Consider the following 22390-nt stretch of genomic DNA (forward strand, 5'->3'; position numbering starts at 1 on the left):
TGAACTCAATATGAATGCTCTTATCATTCGTACAATTGTAAGTTCATGTGCTGAGAATGAAATCCCAGTGAGTTGATATTCGAGCAAGGAAAAATGTATGAGTATAGATGATAGGGTGAAGTGTTAATATTAGTTAATGAAATTATGCCATGTTTCAAGTTGTTCAGAAGATTCTTTCACTGAAAAATATTGTTCATTCAATTTTACTGCAGAACAAGTATATCGTTATGTTTAGGCTTTTTTGCCTCATTTTTTTCCCTCCACTTTTCAGTTGAAAATAAACCATAGCTGCTCAACATTTTACACTCAGGCTAAAGAGTCCAACGTTGAGATTTGGTTCAGTATATAATATCTCCAAGAAAATTCCAGTAAAATGATTAAACACACGCACACAAACACTCACTCACTCTCTCTCTCTCTCTCTCTCTCCTCTCTCTCTCTCTCACACACACACACACACAGAGTTATCCAGAGAAATTCATTTCATTTTCATATTGTTGAGTATTTGCTTTTTCTTTTTTCTTTTTTTTTCTTCCTGAAACTTTCATGGAATTAAAATTTAATTCCAAATGGCAGAATATTTGTTTTTACCAATTTTGATGCTTAAAGCTTGTTGTCTTTGGAATGGTCAGGTGGCTTATATTTTGATGGAGCAACACACGCAAACTTTTGAATAAATTCAGTAAAGGCTTCTGAAATATAGAAAAATAAGTACATAGGATGAGTATAGATGTACACTTGTATATATATTACACACACACACACACACACACACACACACACACAGATTAAGTAATACTCTCTTTACACTTTTACTTGTTTCAGTCAGCTGACTGCGGCCATGCCGGAGTACCGCCTTTATAGTCGAGCAAATCGACCCCAGAGCTTATTCTTTGTAAGCCTACTAACACAGAGTGTATAGGGTGTTTTTTACGTGTCACCAGCATCCACACCAATGCTGATACCTTGGTTTTAGTATCTCATTTATGTTGTGGTGGGTGTATCTTCTCGAGTATAGAAATGCACCACATATCCCAGTCCTCTGTCACCTCCTTTGTAAGGTTCAGCATTCTAAGATCTCACGGTGATTAAAAAACCGGTATATATAATTGAGGCAGTATTTAGTAAAAATAGCCATCTATGTATTATACTTAAGCGAGGTCGTTGCCAGTGCCACTGGACTGGCTCCTGTGCAGGTGGCACATAAGAAGCACCATTTGAGCGTGGCCGTTGCCAGTACCGCCTGACTGGCCCTCATGGCGGTGGCACGTAAAAGCACCCACTACACTCTCAGAGTGGTTGGCGCTAGGGAGGACATTCAGCTGTAGAAACTCTGCCAGATCAGATTGGAGTCTGGTGCAGCCATCTGGTTTGCCAGGCCTCAGTCAAAGGTGGTGCCCCAAAATGGCCACAGCCAAATGACAGAAACAAGAAAAAGAATGAGAAAAGATAGGTAAAAAAAAAGGCACACTTACCCATGCATGGCAACTGGACTTTGAAGTGGACAAAAATGAAATAGAAGATAAGTCCTCCGATGATTAAAAGGAAGGCGTAGAGGAAACCCAAATCGGGATTTTGTACAATTGGTGCTACCACCAGATATACGGAGATGATGAGCATTACAATTGGTACAAGGATGAAAACCTTAAAAGAAGATAAAGGGGAAATTCTTAAAATTAATCTTGGTTTCATTGAAAACAAAAGGGATTAGCAGCTGAAAAATTTGATGAGAATTGTAATGTTTTATCTTTTATCGTGTATTTGTTTTAATCATTAGGCTGTGGCCATGATGGGGCACTGCCTGAGAGAACTTTAGTTCAATGACTCAACCCCTGTGCTTATTTTCTTAAGCCTGGGCCTTATTCTATCAGTCAATTTTGCCAATGTTACATGGATGTAAGCACACCAACACTGGTTGTCAAGTGTATATCTTCGTGTCTCTGTTTGCCCCTCCCCTCCACCACTGCTTGACAACTGGTGTTCGTGCTTCCATTCCCATAAGTTATCAGTTTAGAAAAAGAGATTCATAGAATAAGTATCAGGTTTCGAAAGCAAAACAAGTTCTAAGATCAATACATTGGACTAAAAATTCTTCAAGGCAATGCCCCAGTATGGCCACGTCTAATAACAAAATCCATTTCAGAAAAAATTAAATAGAAAGATGTCTAACATGTGTTCTGAAAATGCAATCTATAAACAGAAAAGCAACGACACGCAGGGACACAGCTTGCTTACCGTTGCTCCATCGGTTATGATGGTGAGTGTTCCAGTTGATCCAATCAATGGAAGAGGCTGCACATGAAATTGCACGTGCAAGTGGATGAGTACACCACAGACATGCGTACCCTTAACGTAGTTCTCAGAGAGATTCAGCATGACAAAGTAATGTGACAAGGCTGGCCCCTTTGAAATACAGGTATTACTTATTTCTTGCCAGCTGAGTGGACTGGAGCAATGTGAAATAAAGGGTCTTGCTTAAGGACACATAGCGCTGCCAGGAATCGAACTTACAACCTTACGATTGTGAGCCAAATACCTTAACCACTAAACCACGTTCCTACACAGGGACACAACATGATTTAACGATTAAGAAGTTCGATTTGTAACTATGAGGCACAGACATGGCTGTCTGGTTAAGAAACTTCTCAACAAACGTGGTTTCAGGTTCAATCCCATTGCATGGCATTCAAGGAACATATCTTCTACTGCCAATCCAGGATGACCAAATCCTTGTGAGTTTTACCAAGTTCAATCAGAATCTGAAAGAAGCTCTTCATGTATGTATATATTTGTATGAATGTATATATTTGTATGTATGTTTATATCTGTATGTATGTATATATTTGTATGTATGTTTATATTTGTATGTATGTATATATTTGTATGTATGTATATATTTGTATGTATGTTTATATCTGTATGTATGTTTATATTTGTATGTATGTATATATTTGTATGTATGTATATATTTGTATGTATGTTTATATCTGTATGTTTATATTTGTATGTATATATTTATATGTATGTATATATTTGTATGTATATATTTGTATGTATGTATATATTTGTATGTATGTATATATTTGTATGTATGTTTATATCTGTATGTATGTATATATTTGTATGTATGTATATATTTGTATGTATGTATATCAGTGCTTTTCAAACATTTTGCTGGAGCGGAACCCCAAGAAAACATTCCACTGGCTCGAGGAACCCCTGTGCAATAATTTAATAGTCTTATGCACACATATCTGCTCAGGAGAATTAAAAATTACTGCCGATTTTAGCAGTTTTGTAACTTCTTGCGGAACCCCTGGACTGTACTGGCGGAACCCTGGTTGAAAACCACTGATGTATATATTTGTATGTATGTATATATTTGTATGTATGTATATATTTGTATGTATGTGCTCAGTTCCTTCTTTACTGATCAGCAGGTATTGTCTAAATGATGCAATGCGACATTCAAAGGCTGTTTTCACTGACCTTCTGCCTCTGCCACCATCACTTCATCTCACATAAGAGGGCAACGCCTGGCGGACAGGTGTGACAAAGGTCGATAGACACCAGCAGCTTGCTGCAACCAGCCTCATAACTTCCAGTAAATGTGTTGAGTGCCTTTCTTTCGTTTATCTACTCATTCGTGGGTATGTGTGTGAGTGTGTGTATATATATTTATATATATATATATAGTTCGATTTGAAAACCCCACTAGAATGGGAGAAAGCGCTAATATATGATATAAGTTATATGATGTATAAAAACATGTAATATACAAATAAATATCTGTAAATATAAAACCATTCGAATTTCTGAGTACCTCATTTCTTCTAATATAAAATACCTGTACATCATCTCCAAACCTAATATATTTATATATATATAAATATATACATATATGTATGTATGTATGTATGTGTATGTATGTATGTATGTATGTATGTATGTATGTATGTATGTATGTATGTATGTATGCATGCATGTATGTATGTATGTATGCAGGTATGTATGTATGTATGTATGTATGTATGTATGTGTGTATGTATGTATGTGTGTATGTATGTATGTGTGTATGTATGTATGTATGTATGTATGTATGTATGTATGTGTGTATGTACGTATGTATGTATGTATAGGAGAGTATTGTAGATCGCTTGAAGCATTGTGTATTGTTTGTAAAGAATAAAACGTTTTGAATGGTACAACATTCAAAGTACTGGTAGTCAGTACTTTTCTGGCTTTCATGTTCCAAATATTGGCACTAGCACTGGTACTACAAAAGCATTATGAGATATGGTTTTGTTAAATGCAGACAGCTCTGAGTTTCATATTTCCCATAGTCTACAGAAGTACTCTTTTGTTATTCTGACTTTACTCTCTGCACCAATGTATGTAAATACTCTCATCGATTTCATATGCATGTGTGTGTGTGTCTCCTCGTCTCAATAACATGATATTTGTAAATGAGCATCCCTGTCATCCAAGCAGTGTTATTTATTCCTAATGTTCCGTGGAAATATATCTGCCCATAGGGAAATATTATCTTGCTTCAAAAACAGGTGAGGATTGGTAACAAGAAATATATCCACGTCTGCATGTGCGTGTATGTGTGTGTGTGTGTGTGTGTGTGTGTGTGTGTGTGTGTGTGATTGTCTACTTACCTTGAAAGGTCTGGGCTCATCTTTCTTTGTAAACCTCATTACTATAAGCGATAAGAAAGCCAGTCCATAGAAAAGCCAGGCAGTAAAACTGAAGAAATCAATTAGTGAAGATATTTCTCCTGGTATTATCATGATCAAAGCAATTATTGCCTGCAGATAAAGCAAAGAATTCAGTATTAGGACAGTTCTAGTACAATAGGATGTTATAATTGTTTGGAACAGACATGGAAACAAAGGAGCTCCATCCATGACGAAGCTGTTCAATTTTGTTTCTTTTATTTCTTTTACCAGTTAATATATTTTTTCTGATACAGATTTTATTTAAAGGTCATTAGAGAGAGATTTGAGATTTGGAGGAGACATGAGGCTCCCTCATTGGTTCCAAAACAGGGCCTGGATATGGCATCACAAATTTCAGCAAACAGAACTAAAACATGAAATACAATCATTCAATAAAACTGGGTAAGATAATTCACTAAACGCTTGCAATTTTGATAGATTTGCATCTTTGGGGAGCAAAAAGTGTACAGTATGTACATCATATGTTACACACATACACATTCTCTCTCTCCCTATTTACATAATCAGTCGTTCATATATCTGAAAATGAGGCACATTCTAAAGCATTATAGCAGAAATATATTTTGTAAGAAGTTAAATGTTACGGGGCTGGTCATAAAGTGACCATTGGTTTCGTACCTATAAAGTGCTTAGCAGCATAGGTGACTCTGATGTATCGCCTCTATGACCACCCATGACACTTCTTTATACATACATAAGACTTTTCTATTTCTATTCCTGAGCGCTATACTAATACATTTGTTTGTTTGTACTCCACCTGCCTTCGTCTTTTGTTTTATTTCCCTTTATATATATATATATATTATATATATATATATATATATATATATATATATATATATATATATATATATATATACGCTTCTGATAGTCGTCCCTTGCCATGGTGGGTGCCTTTCTTACGTTTGTCTACTCACTCCGTGCACTGGTACCTTACAGGTGAGATCCCGTGCAAACAGTTGTGGTGCATCATAGGTACATATGTGTCATCTCATATAACTTGTCACAAGGTATATAATTCTTTATTTGCTGTTTCACTTATTTACATATCAATCCATTTTAGAAGTTGTCGTGTGCTGCACATTTATACAAGGAACTGTGAAGGGGCTTTGAGGCTTTGAACAACACACTACAAGGTGTGTACCTGAATGGTAAATCATTACTTATATATATTGATATTTAGCAGAGGGAACAGAATGACTCAGGGACCAAGAATTTCATGTGTTGGCACTGATCAGCCACAAAACTTTCGGCACTTGAGTCACTCTGTTACTTCTGCTAAATATTAATAAAAATACACATATACTTATATTTTGAGTTCTATTTTCCTTGTTTCCATCGCCATACCTTTGTATATATAAGGTGCAATGGTTTATTCAAAACCTGACCAGAACCATCTGGCTTATTTCTATTCAGCTTTCAAGCCTCACAGCAGAGCTTGGCTCAATGCGGTGCCATCACTTGCAACTGGCACTCAGCTTGATAGTGACTACCAGTGCATTGGCATTTCCTTGAGGTTTGGTCTCCAGATCTGAGAGCCTCATGGATGTTACTTCGGATCCACAGTGGATTCTTTCAGCCTCACTCCACTGTCCTGCCGTCATAGTGCTGACCACTTTCTATGCCACCCTTTACAAGATCATAAAGAAGGGCCCAGATGCCACAGGCTTCCCTTTACAGCTCGAATCTGCAGGGCAAGACCGAGGGGATGGTAAAAGGCTGGATGGTATGACAATTTTCCCGTTTCGTGTTGGTAGGTCCCTCATCTGGGATGCCACAAGCTGTGACACCTTCCCCTGTGTTGTCAGCTACCAGCCCAGGCTCTGTTATTCATCAAGCTAAGAAAAACAAACCGTCAAAGTATAGGTCACTCTCCGACAGGTTTATGATCGAGCCTGTGATAGTTGAGACCTCCGGTGTTCTCGGTCAGGACAATCCATCCTTCAAAAACTCCATGCTTCCTGAAATTTGTGAACACTACTCTTGAAATATATATATATATACACACACACATGCATATATGCATACATATACGTACATATATATGTGTGTGTGTGTGTGTGTGTGTATGTATGGGTATAGGACGTCAAAAAACGTAAACAACATGAAATACGCAGACGAACTTGGCTATGTGAACAACGAGAGGAACAAATGGTAAACAAGACAAGTAACATAAAGAACAACCCTTCATCAGTTGTTGGCTGTCCATCAACTCCTCATTTCGAGCAATTAACAACAATATGAGGCTTCGAAAGGCAGTTGCTCCCGTGAACCAAAATAAAATTTGGGATTTGTGGAGGGTCAAAGTTGGTAACAAAAGCAGGACAGTGGAGACATATAACAAGCCAAACTTCGTAAACAACGGAAGATATATCACAGTCCTATCCAAGAGGTAATTGAGATTTGTCTTTACATGTTCAGCCAGGGCAGGTTTGAGTCATCTGTTACTTATTGATATACGACTTGACATTAACAGGACATAAAAAAGAAACTTTTATTGTGTGTCTGTTAAAGATTTTACTGTGTCTATGGGTTCTAGTGGTTAGAGTGTCAAGCATCTTGATCGTAAGATTGTGGTTTCGATTCCTGGACCGGGCGACGCATTGTGTTCTTGAGCAAAACACTTCCTTTCATGTTGCTCCAGTCCACTCAGCTGGCAAAAATGAGTAACGCTGCAATGGAATGGTGTCCTGTCCAACTGGAGAACACATACGCCATTGAAACCAGGCCCATGAGACCGGCTAGGCTTTAAAAGGGCACATTTATTATTTATTATGGGTGCTAGGAAAGTGGATATCTACTAAGTGCAAGAACCTTCTACCTACATTTATCTTTCGAATTTTATATACCGTGATAAGAGGGATTCAATAACCCTTTCGGTTTTAATCTGGAAACTTAAAGACGAAAGGATCAATTTCGATATCGAGTGACAAATCCTCTCTAAATCCAAACCCTATATTAACGGGGTCTAAAAAACCTTCTGTGTGTTCTATTGAAAAATTGAATCTATTGAAAAACATGAGAACTTCCAACTGAATACATAAATTCAAGGAACGAGATTTTTGTTGTATGCCCATATTTCAGGAAACACATCTTGTCGGAATTTAAAGGTAGTCCACCGGACACATAATAAACTATTGACAACTGGTTTACGTCTGTTTGACATTGAATTAGTGTAACGTTGGTTATCTTTCTTGGGGCTTTCTTTCTTGTCTTCTTTACAATCGTCTCTCGTTTGATTGTTTTTTTACTCAAACTGACAAACGGTCTTGTTTTCATATTAATAAGTAATGGAATGAATTCATCATCATCATCATCATCATCATCATCGTTTAACGTTCGTTTTCCATGCTAGCATGGGTTGGACGGTTCGACCGGGGTCTGGGAAGCCAGGAGGCTGCGCCAGGCTCTAGTCTGATCTGGCAGTGTTTCTACAGCTGGATGCCCTTCCTAACGCCAACCACTCCGTGAGTGTAGTGGGTGCTTTTTATGTGCCACTGGCACAGGGGCTAGGGTAGGCTGGCAAACAGCCCCGATCGGTTGGTGCTTTTTATGTATCACCGACATGGACGTCAGTCAGGCAGCGCTGGCATCAGCCACGTTCGCATGGTGCTATTTGCGTTCCACCGGCACGGGTATCATAACTACAATTTCCATTTGATTTTTATTTTGATGCTGATGTTGACGTACTTGACTCAATAGGTCTCATTATTGATAAATTATTATTTCGCCCTGGGTAGCTGTAATTACAAGATTTGTGGGGATTTTTTTTAAAGATTATCTTTAATCACTTCACTGATCAAGTGTTTTTCTACATGTTAAAGCTTTACCATACGCATGCATACATACACACATACATCGTAAACAAACTTATAAGCCCCAAGTGTGTTGATATTCTATAGAATATAAAGGAATTTGTGAATGCAGGAAGATTGTGAAGACAGCTTAGAAAATTGAATCAACACCTTTACAAGGCAGCAAATACCAATTGGAGCCTTGCTGGTCACTTCTAAGGGCATTTACCTGATTTTCTAAGCTGTGTTCTCAGCCTTCCAGCGCCCAGGAATTCTTTATTTTCACTACCCTCTTTCTCTCTCTCGCTATATATATATATATATATATATATATATATTGTACATACACTTAGTCACTCACTCACACGCATATGTATGCATGTATATATGTATGTATATACACACATAATTTAACAACACAACAGAATGAACATCTGAGAATACAGAGGTATCATATGCTTGACTTACTGAGAATATAAGGGAGATGACAGGAGTTTTCTTCCTGATGTGAAGATAGGAGAGAACCTGTGGGAGATGACCCTCTCTGGCTGCAGCGTAAGTCAATCTAAAGATTACAAGATGAGACATTTATTGTAACAGTAAATACAGTAACAACAACACATACAATATCACAAATGTTTATATATATTGGGTCGTCCGGAAAGTTCGTGCCGTTTTATAGTAGCTTACCTTTCGACTTATTTTAGAACATAGTTGAGTTCATAAAATAGGATTTGACTACATCTCCATTTAGAGCACAGTTTAAGCTATCTTTTCGTGGAAGAAGGCTTATGTTCCTATAACCTGTGTTAATTCTGTAACCCTTTAAGATGGAAGATAAGAAAAATTGGGAACCAGAGAAAAATTGCTGCCGTTCGGCTGGGATGTGTTACCCCACCCTCCATATTCACCAGATATTGCTCCTTCGGATTTCCACTTATTCAGGTTTCTACAGAATAGTCTTAATGGTAAAAATTTCAATTCCTTGGATGACGTAAAAAGATACCTCGATGAATTCTTTGCCATGAAACCCCCTCAATTCTGGGAAGAGGGTATTTTCAAGTCAAAGGAAAGATTGAGACGCATTGTACAACAAAATGGTTCGTATTTGGTTGATTAAAAATGTAATGGCAAGTATTTATTGACCTTTTTCTTTCCTTTAAAAATCAGCACGAGCTTTCCGGACAACCCAATATATATATTATATATATATATATATATATATATATATATATATATATATAACGGAAGGGAGAACACTATAGATAAGTAAATTAAGTAACATAACAAAACAAGTATTTTATGATTCTTTGAGAATTAACAAAATAATATTGTTGTAATAATAATATAAGGTATAAACTATACAATACTATAATATTTTGGTTATTAAATTTATTTATTAAGTGAAATAAAACTAATTATCTATTATAATTGTTATCGTTCTTATAATTATCATCAATTAATTAATAAATGAAATGGAAGTATTAATACATTTATTTATTTAGTATAATGAAAACATCTTATTTGTGATATGTAATTAATATTAATTCTAATATAATGATGTATATAACAGTAACTACAAGTATACGAGAATAGCATTATAAAGATCAAATTCTGAATTAATCTGCCAACAATTTTCCAAATCCAGTAGAATAATATAAGATGATAAAACTTACAGATATACATATATATATATACACACACACACACACACGCACGTATATATACACACACGTATATATACACGCACGTATATATACACACACGCACGTATGTAGAGTAATTGTTAGATATTCTTTTCAACAAGTGAGATGATGAACTACCTACATAAACAAGACATCAGAACCAGAAGTAATTTTCTCTCCTCTCTTCCTTTCTTCACTATCTTTATAATAAACAAATTTATATGAAATGGAATATTCTATCTAGATCCTTCCCATATGATAATGTTTCCCAAGGCCTCACATTTTGGAGAACAGGTATAACTGATCAGATTGACTCCAGTACATAACATTGCTGGCGTTCTATCAGCATTTGAGACCCATATCAGCTGTCCACAAGGATGCCAACACATGCAAGACCAATAGGATCACTGCTGCAGAAGACCGCAGACAAGCCAGGAAGAACAGAGCTAACAACCCTGTAGCAGACACTACCATTCCCTGTCCACATTGTCAAAGACTCTTTCGGACGCAGATTGGCCTCACTAGCCATCTGCAGACTCACAAAACAAGTCCACCCCCACCCCAGGATGACTAGATGGCCTTCGTCGCATCGGTGGACAAACTACATCGCTCCAGATAAAATGCAAGGACCTACATGCAGAAAATAGGAAAATATTTTGATAATCATGTAATAAACTTCACTGCCATTACCATCATCATTGACATCATCTTCAACACCACCATCGTCACTTTCTCATCCTCCCCACCTCCATCTTCATTAATATAACCATCGTCATCAACGTCGTTACTATTATTGAGATGAAACAAAATATGGGCTGGAAACTTATACTCACCGCCCACATGTGAAACAATTTCCATTTACTGCCCCAAACGTTGACATGGCCACAGAAATTGGTATTATAATGGCAGCAACCCCAAGAACTCGATCAGCCCATAACTGGAAAAAAATAAGTATTCTTTAGAAATTTGCATCTTGAAGAATTTGTTTTGTTTGTTTTTTGTTTTGTGTTTGACTGATTAATTAAAAAGAAGAACAAAAACAACATAGATCATATCCAAACCTTGTGGTGGGGTGCAGGAACTATCAGACCTGAATGTCATGTAAATAAATGTAAACTTTGTAACTGTGTATGCTTTAAAAAATTTATTACGGAAAAAGACAGACAACAGTAGATAGAGGAACAGGGATAAATTGATAGATAGACAGAGATGGATAGAGAGAGTGACTGATAAACAGAGACAGAGAGAGATAGAATGACAGATAGACACAGAGAGAGAAGCTGATAGACAGAGACAGACAGGCGGACTGACAGACAGATAGAGATAGATGAAAATAACCAGACCAACACAGATATACAGGGTGTAGGTTTACAGTTAATCACATAGGCACTTTAAATTTCTTTTAAAACATTTTATTACATTTAAATTTCTATCTTACAATTAACTAAATTAGCAAAGAATAATGGGTTCATATTTTTTTTTTAATTAAGATCTAAACTGTTAATATATTAATGTGAAAGAGATATTTGAATAACTGTAAACCTACTTTTGGGCCACCCTGTATGGAGATAGAGGTAAACAAATGGAGACAGGTGGTCAGATGAACAGAAATACCCATTCACTCTTTAGTTATTTCAGTTATTGGACTCTGGCCATGCTGCTCACTACCTTGAAGTGTTTCATCAATCAAATATTCTTTGAAATTTTTGGGGTGGGGGCCAGCAGATGAGATCGACCCCAGTACGCAACTGATACTTAATTTATTGACTCAGAAAGAACCAAAGGCAAAGTCGACCTTGGTGCAATTTGAACTCAGAATGTAAAGACAGATGAAATACCACTAAGCATTTCGTCCAGCGTGCTAATGTTTCTGCCAGCTCACCGCCTTTCCTCAATCAAATGTTATATTATGTATTATACTATTGGGATCTGTGGAAATTCCACTGAACAAAAAAAGATAAGAGAAGCTATTTAAGAAAGAAAGGATGATTTTTAATTTTATTTTACCAAATTATTTCACTTCCTGTCCCAATAATACATTATATGATTTTAAAACTTCCCTCTGCTAAGAACTTCAAATTTCTATTCCTCTCTTCTTCAACAAACTTTTTAACCATGTAATTCCCCTCTTCATAACATTTCTCTCTTTCTCTTCACCTTTCCTTCCCCACCCTACAGTACATCATTACCACTTCTCTCTCCCACTTTTCTCTCATCTTTTTCTCTCACTCTTCACCTCTCCCTTCAACTAACCATGTGATGCATTTGGCCTTAGTGTATTATTATACTCCTCTCTTCTTTCTTCTCTACTCACATTTCTTCTCCTGCCCCCTCTCACTTTTACTCCACCTCTCTAACTAACTAAAGTCTAATGGTCAAACAAACAAGCAGACTATTATTTAGATTGTATCATATTGAGCTACTAGATAACAGTTTTTAACTACTGTACAATAAATGGCTATGTCACCAATACCAAAAGGTAACTGCCCAACATTAAAACCAACATTTACTGCTCTGAAATGGCAACCCATGTGAAACAGTGCCCCAAAGGTAAGAGAGTTCTATGTAATTTGTTCATCCTGATCTGGGTATCAGGTGCCAAGCACTGCATTACATTTTTTCATTGTGTTTTGATGTTCGAAATTATTTTGATATTATGAGTGTCTCCACTTCCCCAATCTACATTTCATTGCTAGTCAATGGCTTAACATGGTACAGGTCTTTAAATTTCTTCATCAGTTTCTAGTAAGCCCTCAAATAGATCAAGTACTGATTTCACTACCCTCTTAGTCAATTAAACAACCTCAGTGTTCAAATACTACCTCAACCTCTTTTAGTCACCTTTTATGACATGCAGAGGAAATATAGATGCTCTTTCACATGCCAGTCAATATGAGAATATGGAAATACTTTTTTACATGCCAGTCTCCACATAGCACTAGAGAAACTTGAAGTGTTTTTCTCAAGAACACATGTCACCTGTTCCAGGAACTGAACCTGTAATCTGGCAATCATGCATGCAACACTCTTACCACTATGCCACGTGCTTTCACTGTTGCTAACTTTCACCCTCTTGTCAATACCCCTGTACATGGTTTGTACAGCTTTCACAAGCCATTCATTTACTTCCAGCTTCCTCAGTCCCCACAAGTTTACTGAGCAAAGGACTGTTGAATATTATTGATGAGAACAATGACAAGACAAAGTGAAAACAGAATGTAATGATAATTAGTTTGGCACAGAATGAGAGATAAGAAAAGTAAAGTGTCTTTAATATTTTGAGCTTACACTCTTTATCACAAAGTCAGATGGAGGAAAGAAAAAATAAAGCAGGAGTATATAAGCTTGGTATGTTAGTGTATGTGTGTGTGTGTAGGGTGCCATACATCTTTGACTGGAGGCAGAGAAACTTAAAATGAAATGCATGGTGTAAATGCATTTATCCTCAATGTCAATACATTCAATATTTAGTTTGATAGGAAAGCAAAGAACAACGTACCCCACCGACTATAGATGACTGTAAGAGCTCCCGTTTTGTCATAACAGCCAGATATGAGACATTCGTTAGAATATTCAGAGCGGTGACAAGGGGAATCCCAATTATTATTGCCAGAGGTAAATTCTATAACGAAATATCAGAATACATATATTTTACAAAGGCGGAATAACTTACAGTTTTTGGCATGGAAATGTCTTGTGTGTGTATACACAAGGGGTGGGGCTGAAAAGTTTCTGGCTTTGAAATCAGACCTGGACACTATGCAGCAGTGGATCATGGACTGGCAACTCAAGCTGGCTGTGGACAAATGTACCACCATGCATTTTGGGAGGAAAAACCCAGCGTCTACTTACTCCCGCTAATCTCAAAAAGTCTTCTTTTGAATGTGACCTTGGCATTATTGCCAACAGCGATTTGCGTTGGACAAAACACATTGCTAAAATTACCAAAAAGGCTGAGGGTGTCTTGGCATCACTCACCAAGTCCTTTGTGAGCCACTCTCCGGCTATCTATCTGCGGCTTTATATAGCTATGATGCGGCCTCACCTGGAATTTGCCTCACCGGTCTGGAACCCCTATCTTGCCCAGGATATGAATCTTCTGGAAACCATTCAGCAACGTGCAACCAAGAGAATACCATCCATTAGGCATTTGCCATATTTTGAACGCCTTACTTCCCTGGGCATGGATACATTGAAACACCAACGTCTGGCTGATGACTTGGCACACACCCATAAAATTACTAACCATCTTACAAACAATAACTCTGAGCATCTTTTCAACCTCCACCTGTCTAACACCTGTGGACATGTTTACAAAGTCAGAAAACAGCACAGCTCCCATAACTTTCGGAAACATTTTTTCACACTAAGATTTGCTGAAGTATGGAACAAACTGCCGGCATCAGTTGTTAGTTGTTGGAGCACTGCATCCTTCAAAACTTCCATGCTTCCTGAGATTCGCCAACACTACACCTGATTTTTTCTCCTCCATACACACGCAAGCATGTGTCTGACTCATACACTGTTCGCTTTCCAGACATTCATACATAACTGAATATGCTTTATACACACTTTTGACAAGTTGTGGTGCACCTGAGCACTGTATACAATAATTTCATTATCATTATTATTTAAAATAAAGGAGTATCAGTTAATTATGATTTTATTCAACACACTCTCATCTCAGATTCACACACTTATTCAGCAGTCCTTCAGTTTTTCCAACCTTGTAAAGGAACTCAGGAAGTTGGGCTTCCAGCCAGGCCTTTTGCGATACCCTTAAAGCCAAGAAATTTTCAGCATACCTTTGTAGTATATATATATATATATATTATAAATGACTGAAACAAGTAAAAGAGTATATAATTGTTAAACAGGACAGCTAACATAAAGGCAAGGCAAACATCTCAAGTCATATACAATATTATTATAGGAAGAAATTCAAAATCTTACAGCTGTTTCTGAGACATCCCTGAATATGGAATATTCTGTCATCAGAGACAAATAGGGAAAATGAGAATGGTATATATATTATATATAGATGACAATATAGAGAAAGGGGTAAAAGAATAACAAGATGGAAAGAAAAAAGAAAAAAGAAGCATAAAAGTTCATAGTTCAACTTCCCGAATTTATAGAAGCCTGAGCATGAGTCTGTACGTGCAATCCCATGCAGATCCATGAGTGTAAGTTCTTAGGTGCAATCCTGCATATATCCATGAAAGAGCTGTAAGATTTTGAATTTGTTCCTATAATAGGCGTAGGAGTAGCTGTGTGGTAAATAGCTTGCTTATGAACCACATGTTTCCGGGTTCAGTCCCACTGCATAGTACCTTGGGCAAGTGTCGTCTGCTATAGCCTCAGGCCGACCAAAGCCTTATGAGTGGATTTGGTAGATGGAAACTGAAAGAAGCCCGTCGTATATATGTGTATGTTGTGTGTTGTGTTTGCCCCCTCCCCCAACATCGCTTGACAACCGATGATGATGTGTTTACGTCCCCGTAACTTAGCGGTTTGGTAAAAGAGACCGATAGAATAAGTACTAGGCTTACAAAGAATAAGTCCTGGGGTCGATTTCCTCAACTAAAGGTGGTGCTCCAGCATGGCCGCAGTCAAATGACTGAAACAAGTAAATGAATAAATGAAATGAATAATAATATTGTATACGTCTTGAGATGTTTGTCTTGCTTTAATGTTTCCTGTCCTGTTTAACAATTATATATCCACTGCATCGGAAATCTGCAATGGCTCCCTAACTACCCTCTCAGCTATAACCTTAGAGCCCTAGTAATCCATTACAGCACTTACCTAGCATACCTAATCGTTTAGATTACCTGTGAACTAAAGCCCCATACTTTGTATATATATTTGAGACATAATCTATCAGCTTCCAGTAATAAGCAGGTTTATGTCAAGCTCAGAATTGCATTACCTAGGACACTTAAAAAGTAAAAAAAATCACATGCCTTTTGTAATGCAATCAAATACAAATTAAATTTACAGTTAAGAAGTGTGTGTGTGTGTATCATTTACATTGTCCTTCAACTTACAAATGGATTTGATTGTGTTGTCTGGTCTGAGAAAGAAAACAACTTCAAATATTTCAAGTATTTCAAAAGGACATCCTGTTGTGTGTGTGTGTGTTATGTGTGTGTGTGTGTTATGTGTGTGTGTGTTGTGTGGTGTGTGTGTGTGTGTGTGTGTGTTATATGTGCGTATATTATATATAAATATATGTTATATTTGTGTGTTGTGTTGTGTGTGTATATTATATGTATGTGTGTTGTTGTGTGTGTGTGTTCTGTATGTGTGTTGTGTGTGGTGTGTGTGTGTGGTGTATGTGTGTGTGGGGGGTGAGATGTGTGTGTGGGGGTGAGATGTGTGTGTGTGTGGTATGTATGTGTATGATGTGTGTGTGTGTGTGTGTATATGTATATGTAGTGTGTGTGTATGGCCCGCACACACGCGTAGACGCGCACGACATGCGCGTGCACGGGCGGGCACGCATATACACACACCATCCTACCCCAAAAAATTCTTTAAACAACACACATCTATTTACACCACCCTGGAACCAATCAAAAACAAGCCCCCACACACACACTTGTATACGTGTATGTGCACACACACAGGGACACACACACTCACACCTCCATACAGGCACATATATACACACGCAGCACCATGTCAATGCCATCCACGCACATACATGCGTACACACGCATGCACACAACACACACACACAACACCATGACAACCACACACGCGGTTGGCAAACAGACACCATCTGACCAAATACTACAGACACACAGACACATCTATTCACACCACATGTATATGTATGCACACACACATACACACAGAGACACACATATTCACCTCACCCTAACCCCAAAATCATTGATGCTTGAAGGAGAGCCAAAAAAAGAAAAAAACGGTTACATCCTTTTCAATTCCACATTTCTGCTAAAACGGGCAGGTCAGTAACTACCTCACTACTACATTAATGTAAATCTTTTTGAATTCATAATATTCTGTACTGAACTTTTTTTAATAATTCCTCCTGGAAATTACCCTGAGATGTATAATATATTTGTTTTAATCTTTTCTGCCCATTTTTTCAATGAGCTTGTTAAACCTCTTTATATTCTCAACATACCGTTGTACTTTTTTATGTCCTTAACATGTCCCTGTTACCAAAGACTGTATATATATATATGTAATGTAGCAATTTGCAACAACCAATAATTAACGCAACCAAACTTCCACATGTTCTTTTGACAATCTTTTTCCAAAGAGTGAAACCGGTAAAGTAAATAAACATCTTTTAATTGCATTTTCAAACCTTCTTTCGTATATAATTCCACTCGTGCGATACCCCACAACTCAACTTTGTTATATATATATATTTATATATATATATGTAGGTCCCAGGTTGAGTCGGGGTTAACCACAGTAAATAAGGTACTCAATACATAGCAGAGTAAATTAAATTATTTTATAGAAGGAGCTTCTACAGGACTAGAACTGTTTCATTCAAATGAAATCATCAGGAAGCTTGCTGTCAAAATAAGTTCTGGTATTTATACATTTAGGCAGATTTAATGGGGTGGTGGTGGGGGACGTTTTTTGGGTAAGCAGGGCACAAACTGTTGTTCTTAGGGGAGTGGTCAAAAGAATCAGTGATAAAGTAAATAAATGAATAAATAGAATAATTGAATAGAGTTTTAGGTAAGTTAGAAGACTATTGCTTTTAGTCAGTTTGTTGTTGTTATTATTAAGTGGAGGGAAGAAGTAGATAAATATACATGAAAGAACATATAAAATAAATATACATACAAACCCACATACATACACATGCGAATATCCATACATATACATATACATATACACATGCATATACATAGACACACACATACATACATATAAATAAATACCCTAGCACATATATATATACATATATATACATATACATATATATACATACATATATATATATACATACACATATATACAAATACACATACACATACATGCAAACATGCAAACACACGCACATATATATCTACACATACATATATACCCACACATACACACACACATATATATATTTTCTTCTCTCCTCATCTTCCTCCCTTATTTTATTTTTATTTTTATTTTCCCTTTTCTGAGGAGGAAATGAGTGAGAGAACATGTGTGTATGTGTATGTGAATGAGTGTGCGTGTGAGTGTGTGTGTGAGTGTTTGAGTTTATATCCATTGGTAAAGAGATAGAAAGGAAGGGAGAGGGGAGTGGTAGAAGGATTCCATTTGGCCTGCTGGAACCCTGGGGAGTTCTAGGAACTTTTGGCGTTTGTCTATTCTAAAGTCACTGAATGTGTGTTGACGGGTAGGTAGGTCATAAATGATACCTTTTATGATCTTGAAGACGCTCAGATGCCATTCAGAGTCTAAGAACTTCGTCTACATTGTATGTTTGTATAATTGTACTGTGGAGGTTTGTGTGTGCTTCTCTGCCTGTACGTGTGTGGTTTTTTTGTGTGAGTGTGTGTGTGTGTATGTGCGTGTGTGTGTGTGTGTTCTCTGTGTTTTTGGAGTAGGGAGAGAGACAAATAGAGAAAAGGAAAATAAAAATAAAAATAAAATAAGGGAGGAAGATGAGGAGAGAAGAAAATATATATATGTGTGTGTGTTTGTGTGGGTATATATGTATGTGTTGATATATATGTGCGTGTGTTTGCGTGTTTGCATGTATGTGTATGTGTATTTGTATATATGTGTATGTATATATATATATATATGTATATATATATATATATATATATGTGCTAGGGTATTTATTTATATGTATGTATGTGTGTGTCTCTATGTATATGCATGTGTATATGTATATGTATATGTATGGATATCGCATGTGTATGTATTGGGTGTTGTTGTATATTTATTTTATATGTTCTTTCATGTATATTATCTACTACTTCTTCCCTCCACTTAATAACAACAACAACAAACTGACTAAAAGCAATAGTCTTCTACTTACCTAAAACTCTATTCAATTATTCTATTTATTCATTTATTTACTTTATCACTGATTCTTTTGACCACTCCCCTAAGAACAGTTTGTGCCCTGCTTACCCAAAAAACATCCCCCATAACCACCCCATTAAATCTGCCTAATTGTATAAATACCAGAACTTATTTTGACAGCAAGCTTCCTGATGATTTCATTTGAATGAAACAGTTCTAGTCCTGTAGAAGCTCCTTCTATAAAATGAATATATAATATATATATATATATATAAATATATAAATAAATATGTTCTCTAACCGATAAATTAACTGCTGCTAATTATTAGCTGCAGGCTAGTTTTCTCGGGTTCCCACGCGCCAAGGTAAAGGCATTTGAAAGATATATTCAAATGTAATAGGCTGAACTCCATGCCCGCGATATTTCGGTATCGTGTTGCATCTAGTCCAGCAAATTACATTTATAACGGACCATGCTGATGATGGCTGCAGTTTTCCTTGCGGAAAATAACAGCTGAAACTAATTTAGTACATGGGTAATTATTTTATTTCGTATATTTTTCACTTGTTTATTGCTATGGTTTTGTGTTGAGTTTGATCTGAGCACATAATCTTTTGTGGTGAATGGCGATTTGACGTCTATATCTAGCATGTTGACTGTCCACTTTTCGTGCTCAGTCCTTAATTGGTATATATATATATATATATATATATATATATATATATATATATATATATATATATATATATGTAGCGGCACAAGCAGTCAGCATCATATTGGATGAGATTCGCCCACAGCCATTGCCTTCTCCGAGACTGGAGCGAGATCTCACCTGCATCCATTTGCCATGCGCGAGATCACAACAAGGCTCGTGATGGCAAACTGGATATAAGGCCCAACAAACAGATTCTCTCTCTTCTTCATCGCAAGCACTTACTGAACACACATATTTGCTGGCTGGGTCTCCAGGCTAGTCCTGTCTGCACGTTGCATACATACATATATATGCACGTATGCATATATATGTGTTGTCTTCTCTGCTGGTGCTGTATGAACGTTTAATGTGATTTTAGAGTCAAGTTTTGGCTGCTATTTCCAACGTGGTGGTTTCTCTTAGACACCCTAACTTATAATTTTAATCATAATTATTACCTTTGAAGGTTTTTATTCCCATGCTGGTCACCTGATAAGATCGGTATTTAAATAACAATCTTCGTTACTTGTTTCAGTCATTTGACTGCAGCCATGCTGGAGCACCGCCTTTAGTCGAGCAAATCGACCCCAGGATTTATTCTTTGTAAGCCTAGTACTTATTCTATCGGTCTCTTTTGCCAAACCGCTAAATTACGGGGACATAAACACACCAGCATTGGTTGTCAAACGACTTTGGGGGACAAACACAGACACACACACACATATATATGTATATATACACATATACATATATACAACAGGCTTCTTTTAGTTTCCGTCTACCAAATCCACTCACAAGGCTTTGGTCGGCCTGAGGCTATAGTAGAAGACACTTGCCCAAGGTACCACGCAGTGGGACTGAACCCGGAACCATGTGGTTGGTAAGCAAGCTACTTAACACACAGCTACTCCTGCGCCTATATATAAATTCATTTAATCCAGATGATAGTGCTCATCCCATTGCCATACAAATCTGTCCTTGGAGTAAATCCACTTGAATCCAGCCAGATAAATATCTCACTTAAAAGACATTATTGACCAAAATGTAACAACAATATTATTAATGAAGAACTGCTGTCCAAATAAAGTACTTAAAGGCTGCAAAACAGGACAATAGACCACTTTTTCATTGAGAGAGTGATATGCTGTCCAGTTTAACACCACAACACTACGCTTGAGTATCTTATAATAATGAAATTATTGTATACAGTGCTCAGGTGGTGCACCACAACTTGTCAAAAGTGCATATAAAGCATATGCAGTAATATACAAATGTCTGGAAAGTGAACAGTGTGTGAGTCAGATACATGCTTGCATGTGTATGGAGGAGAAAAAATCAGGTGTAGTGTTGGCGAATTTCAGGAAACATGGAAGTTTTGAAGGATGCAGTGCTCCGACAACTAACAACTGATGCCAGCAGTTTGTTCTATGCTTCAGCAACTCTTAGCATGAAAAAATGTTTCCGAAAGTCATGGGAGCTGTGCTGTTTTCCGACTTTGTAAACATGTCCACGGGTGTTAGACAGGTGGAGTTTGAAAAGGTGCTCAGAGTTATTGTTTGTAAGATGGTTAATAATTTTATGGGTGTCTGCCAAGTCAGCTGCCAGACGTCGGCGTTTCAATGTGTCCATGCCCAGGGAAGTAAGACATTCAGAATATGGCAGATGCCTGATGGAGGGTATTGACTTTAATGGAATTGACTCAGTTGCAGGCATTTGGCCCAGGTCTTTAGTTTTATGATAACTTTGATAATTTGATACACTTATCGTTATTGCATCTTCCCTTGTATGGAGCCACCATTTATTACAGGCTTCAGGTAGAAGAGGCTCTGCAGCAGAGTCTAACTGACAGGGTCCCTAATCCATGAGTAATATCACAGGAGGTAGCCCTTTTTACTGGTAGGCCTAACAACAGTCACTAACTTTCAAATGGTCTACTTGCAGGGGACAACATAGAAGTTATTACTAACCCATGAGTCAAGCTCCTTCTTTACCTTCATGCATAAGTTTCAGAGATCCTACAAAGATTATAGGTACTGATCTGAGACCCCCTTCGGTCACGACACAGACCATGGGATTGCACCTAGAAAGTCGCCCTCCCAGGCACAAGTCCAGGCAAGGTTGCTTATGGAAGACCAGCAGTCGCCCATGCATACCGCCCCCTCTCCACACCACCAGTGTTATCCAAGGGAAAGGCAAAGGTGCCGATACAGATTGGCACCTGTGATGTTGCAACTCATTTCTACAGCTGAGTGAACTGGAGCAACATGAATTAAAGTTTCTTGCTCAAGAACACAACACGCAGCCCGGTCCAGGATCCAGGATTCGAACTCACAACCTTGCGATCGTAAGCTCAACGCTCTAACCACTGAGCCATGCACCTTCATTATAGGTACTACCACTCATCTTTTCATTAGCCATTTTGTTATATTTCTGTCGAAATAGAC

General features: G+C 37.3%; 2 protein-coding genes across 2 annotated transcripts in view; one reads left to right on the forward strand and one right to left on the reverse strand.

The window, feature by feature from the left end:
• The window catches only part of LOC115220764 (b(0,+)-type amino acid transporter 1-like), a 31526-nt gene extending 31291 nt beyond the window's left edge, over positions 1 to 235 (forward strand). The window contains exon 11 of the mRNA XM_036510206.1: positions 160 to 235. Within this exon, the coding sequence (XP_036366099.1) occupies positions 160 to 235 (76 nt within the window). The remainder of the gene's footprint in view (positions 1 to 159) is intronic.
• A 244-nt stretch (positions 236 to 479) lies between these two features.
• Positions 480 to 22390, reverse strand: part of LOC115220765 (b(0,+)-type amino acid transporter 1-like) — a 143288-nt gene continuing 121377 nt past the window's right edge. Inside the window, exons 8-13 of the mRNA XM_029791322.2 lie at positions 13724 to 13846; positions 11058 to 11161; positions 9008 to 9104; positions 4665 to 4814; positions 1476 to 1644; positions 480 to 692 (exon numbers count right to left, since the gene is read on the reverse strand). Coding sequence (XP_029647182.1) covers positions 604 to 692; positions 1476 to 1644; positions 4665 to 4814; positions 9008 to 9104; positions 11058 to 11161; positions 13724 to 13846 — 732 coding nt within the window. The 3' untranslated portion in view covers positions 480 to 603. The remainder of the gene's footprint in view (positions 693 to 1475; positions 1645 to 4664; positions 4815 to 9007; positions 9105 to 11057; positions 11162 to 13723; positions 13847 to 22390) is intronic.

The sequence above is a fragment of the Octopus sinensis genome, linkage group LG17, assembly GCF_006345805.1.
Source record: "Octopus sinensis linkage group LG17, ASM634580v1, whole genome shotgun sequence".
Classification (NCBI taxonomy): Eukaryota; Metazoa; Mollusca; class Cephalopoda; order Octopoda; family Octopodidae; genus Octopus; species Octopus sinensis.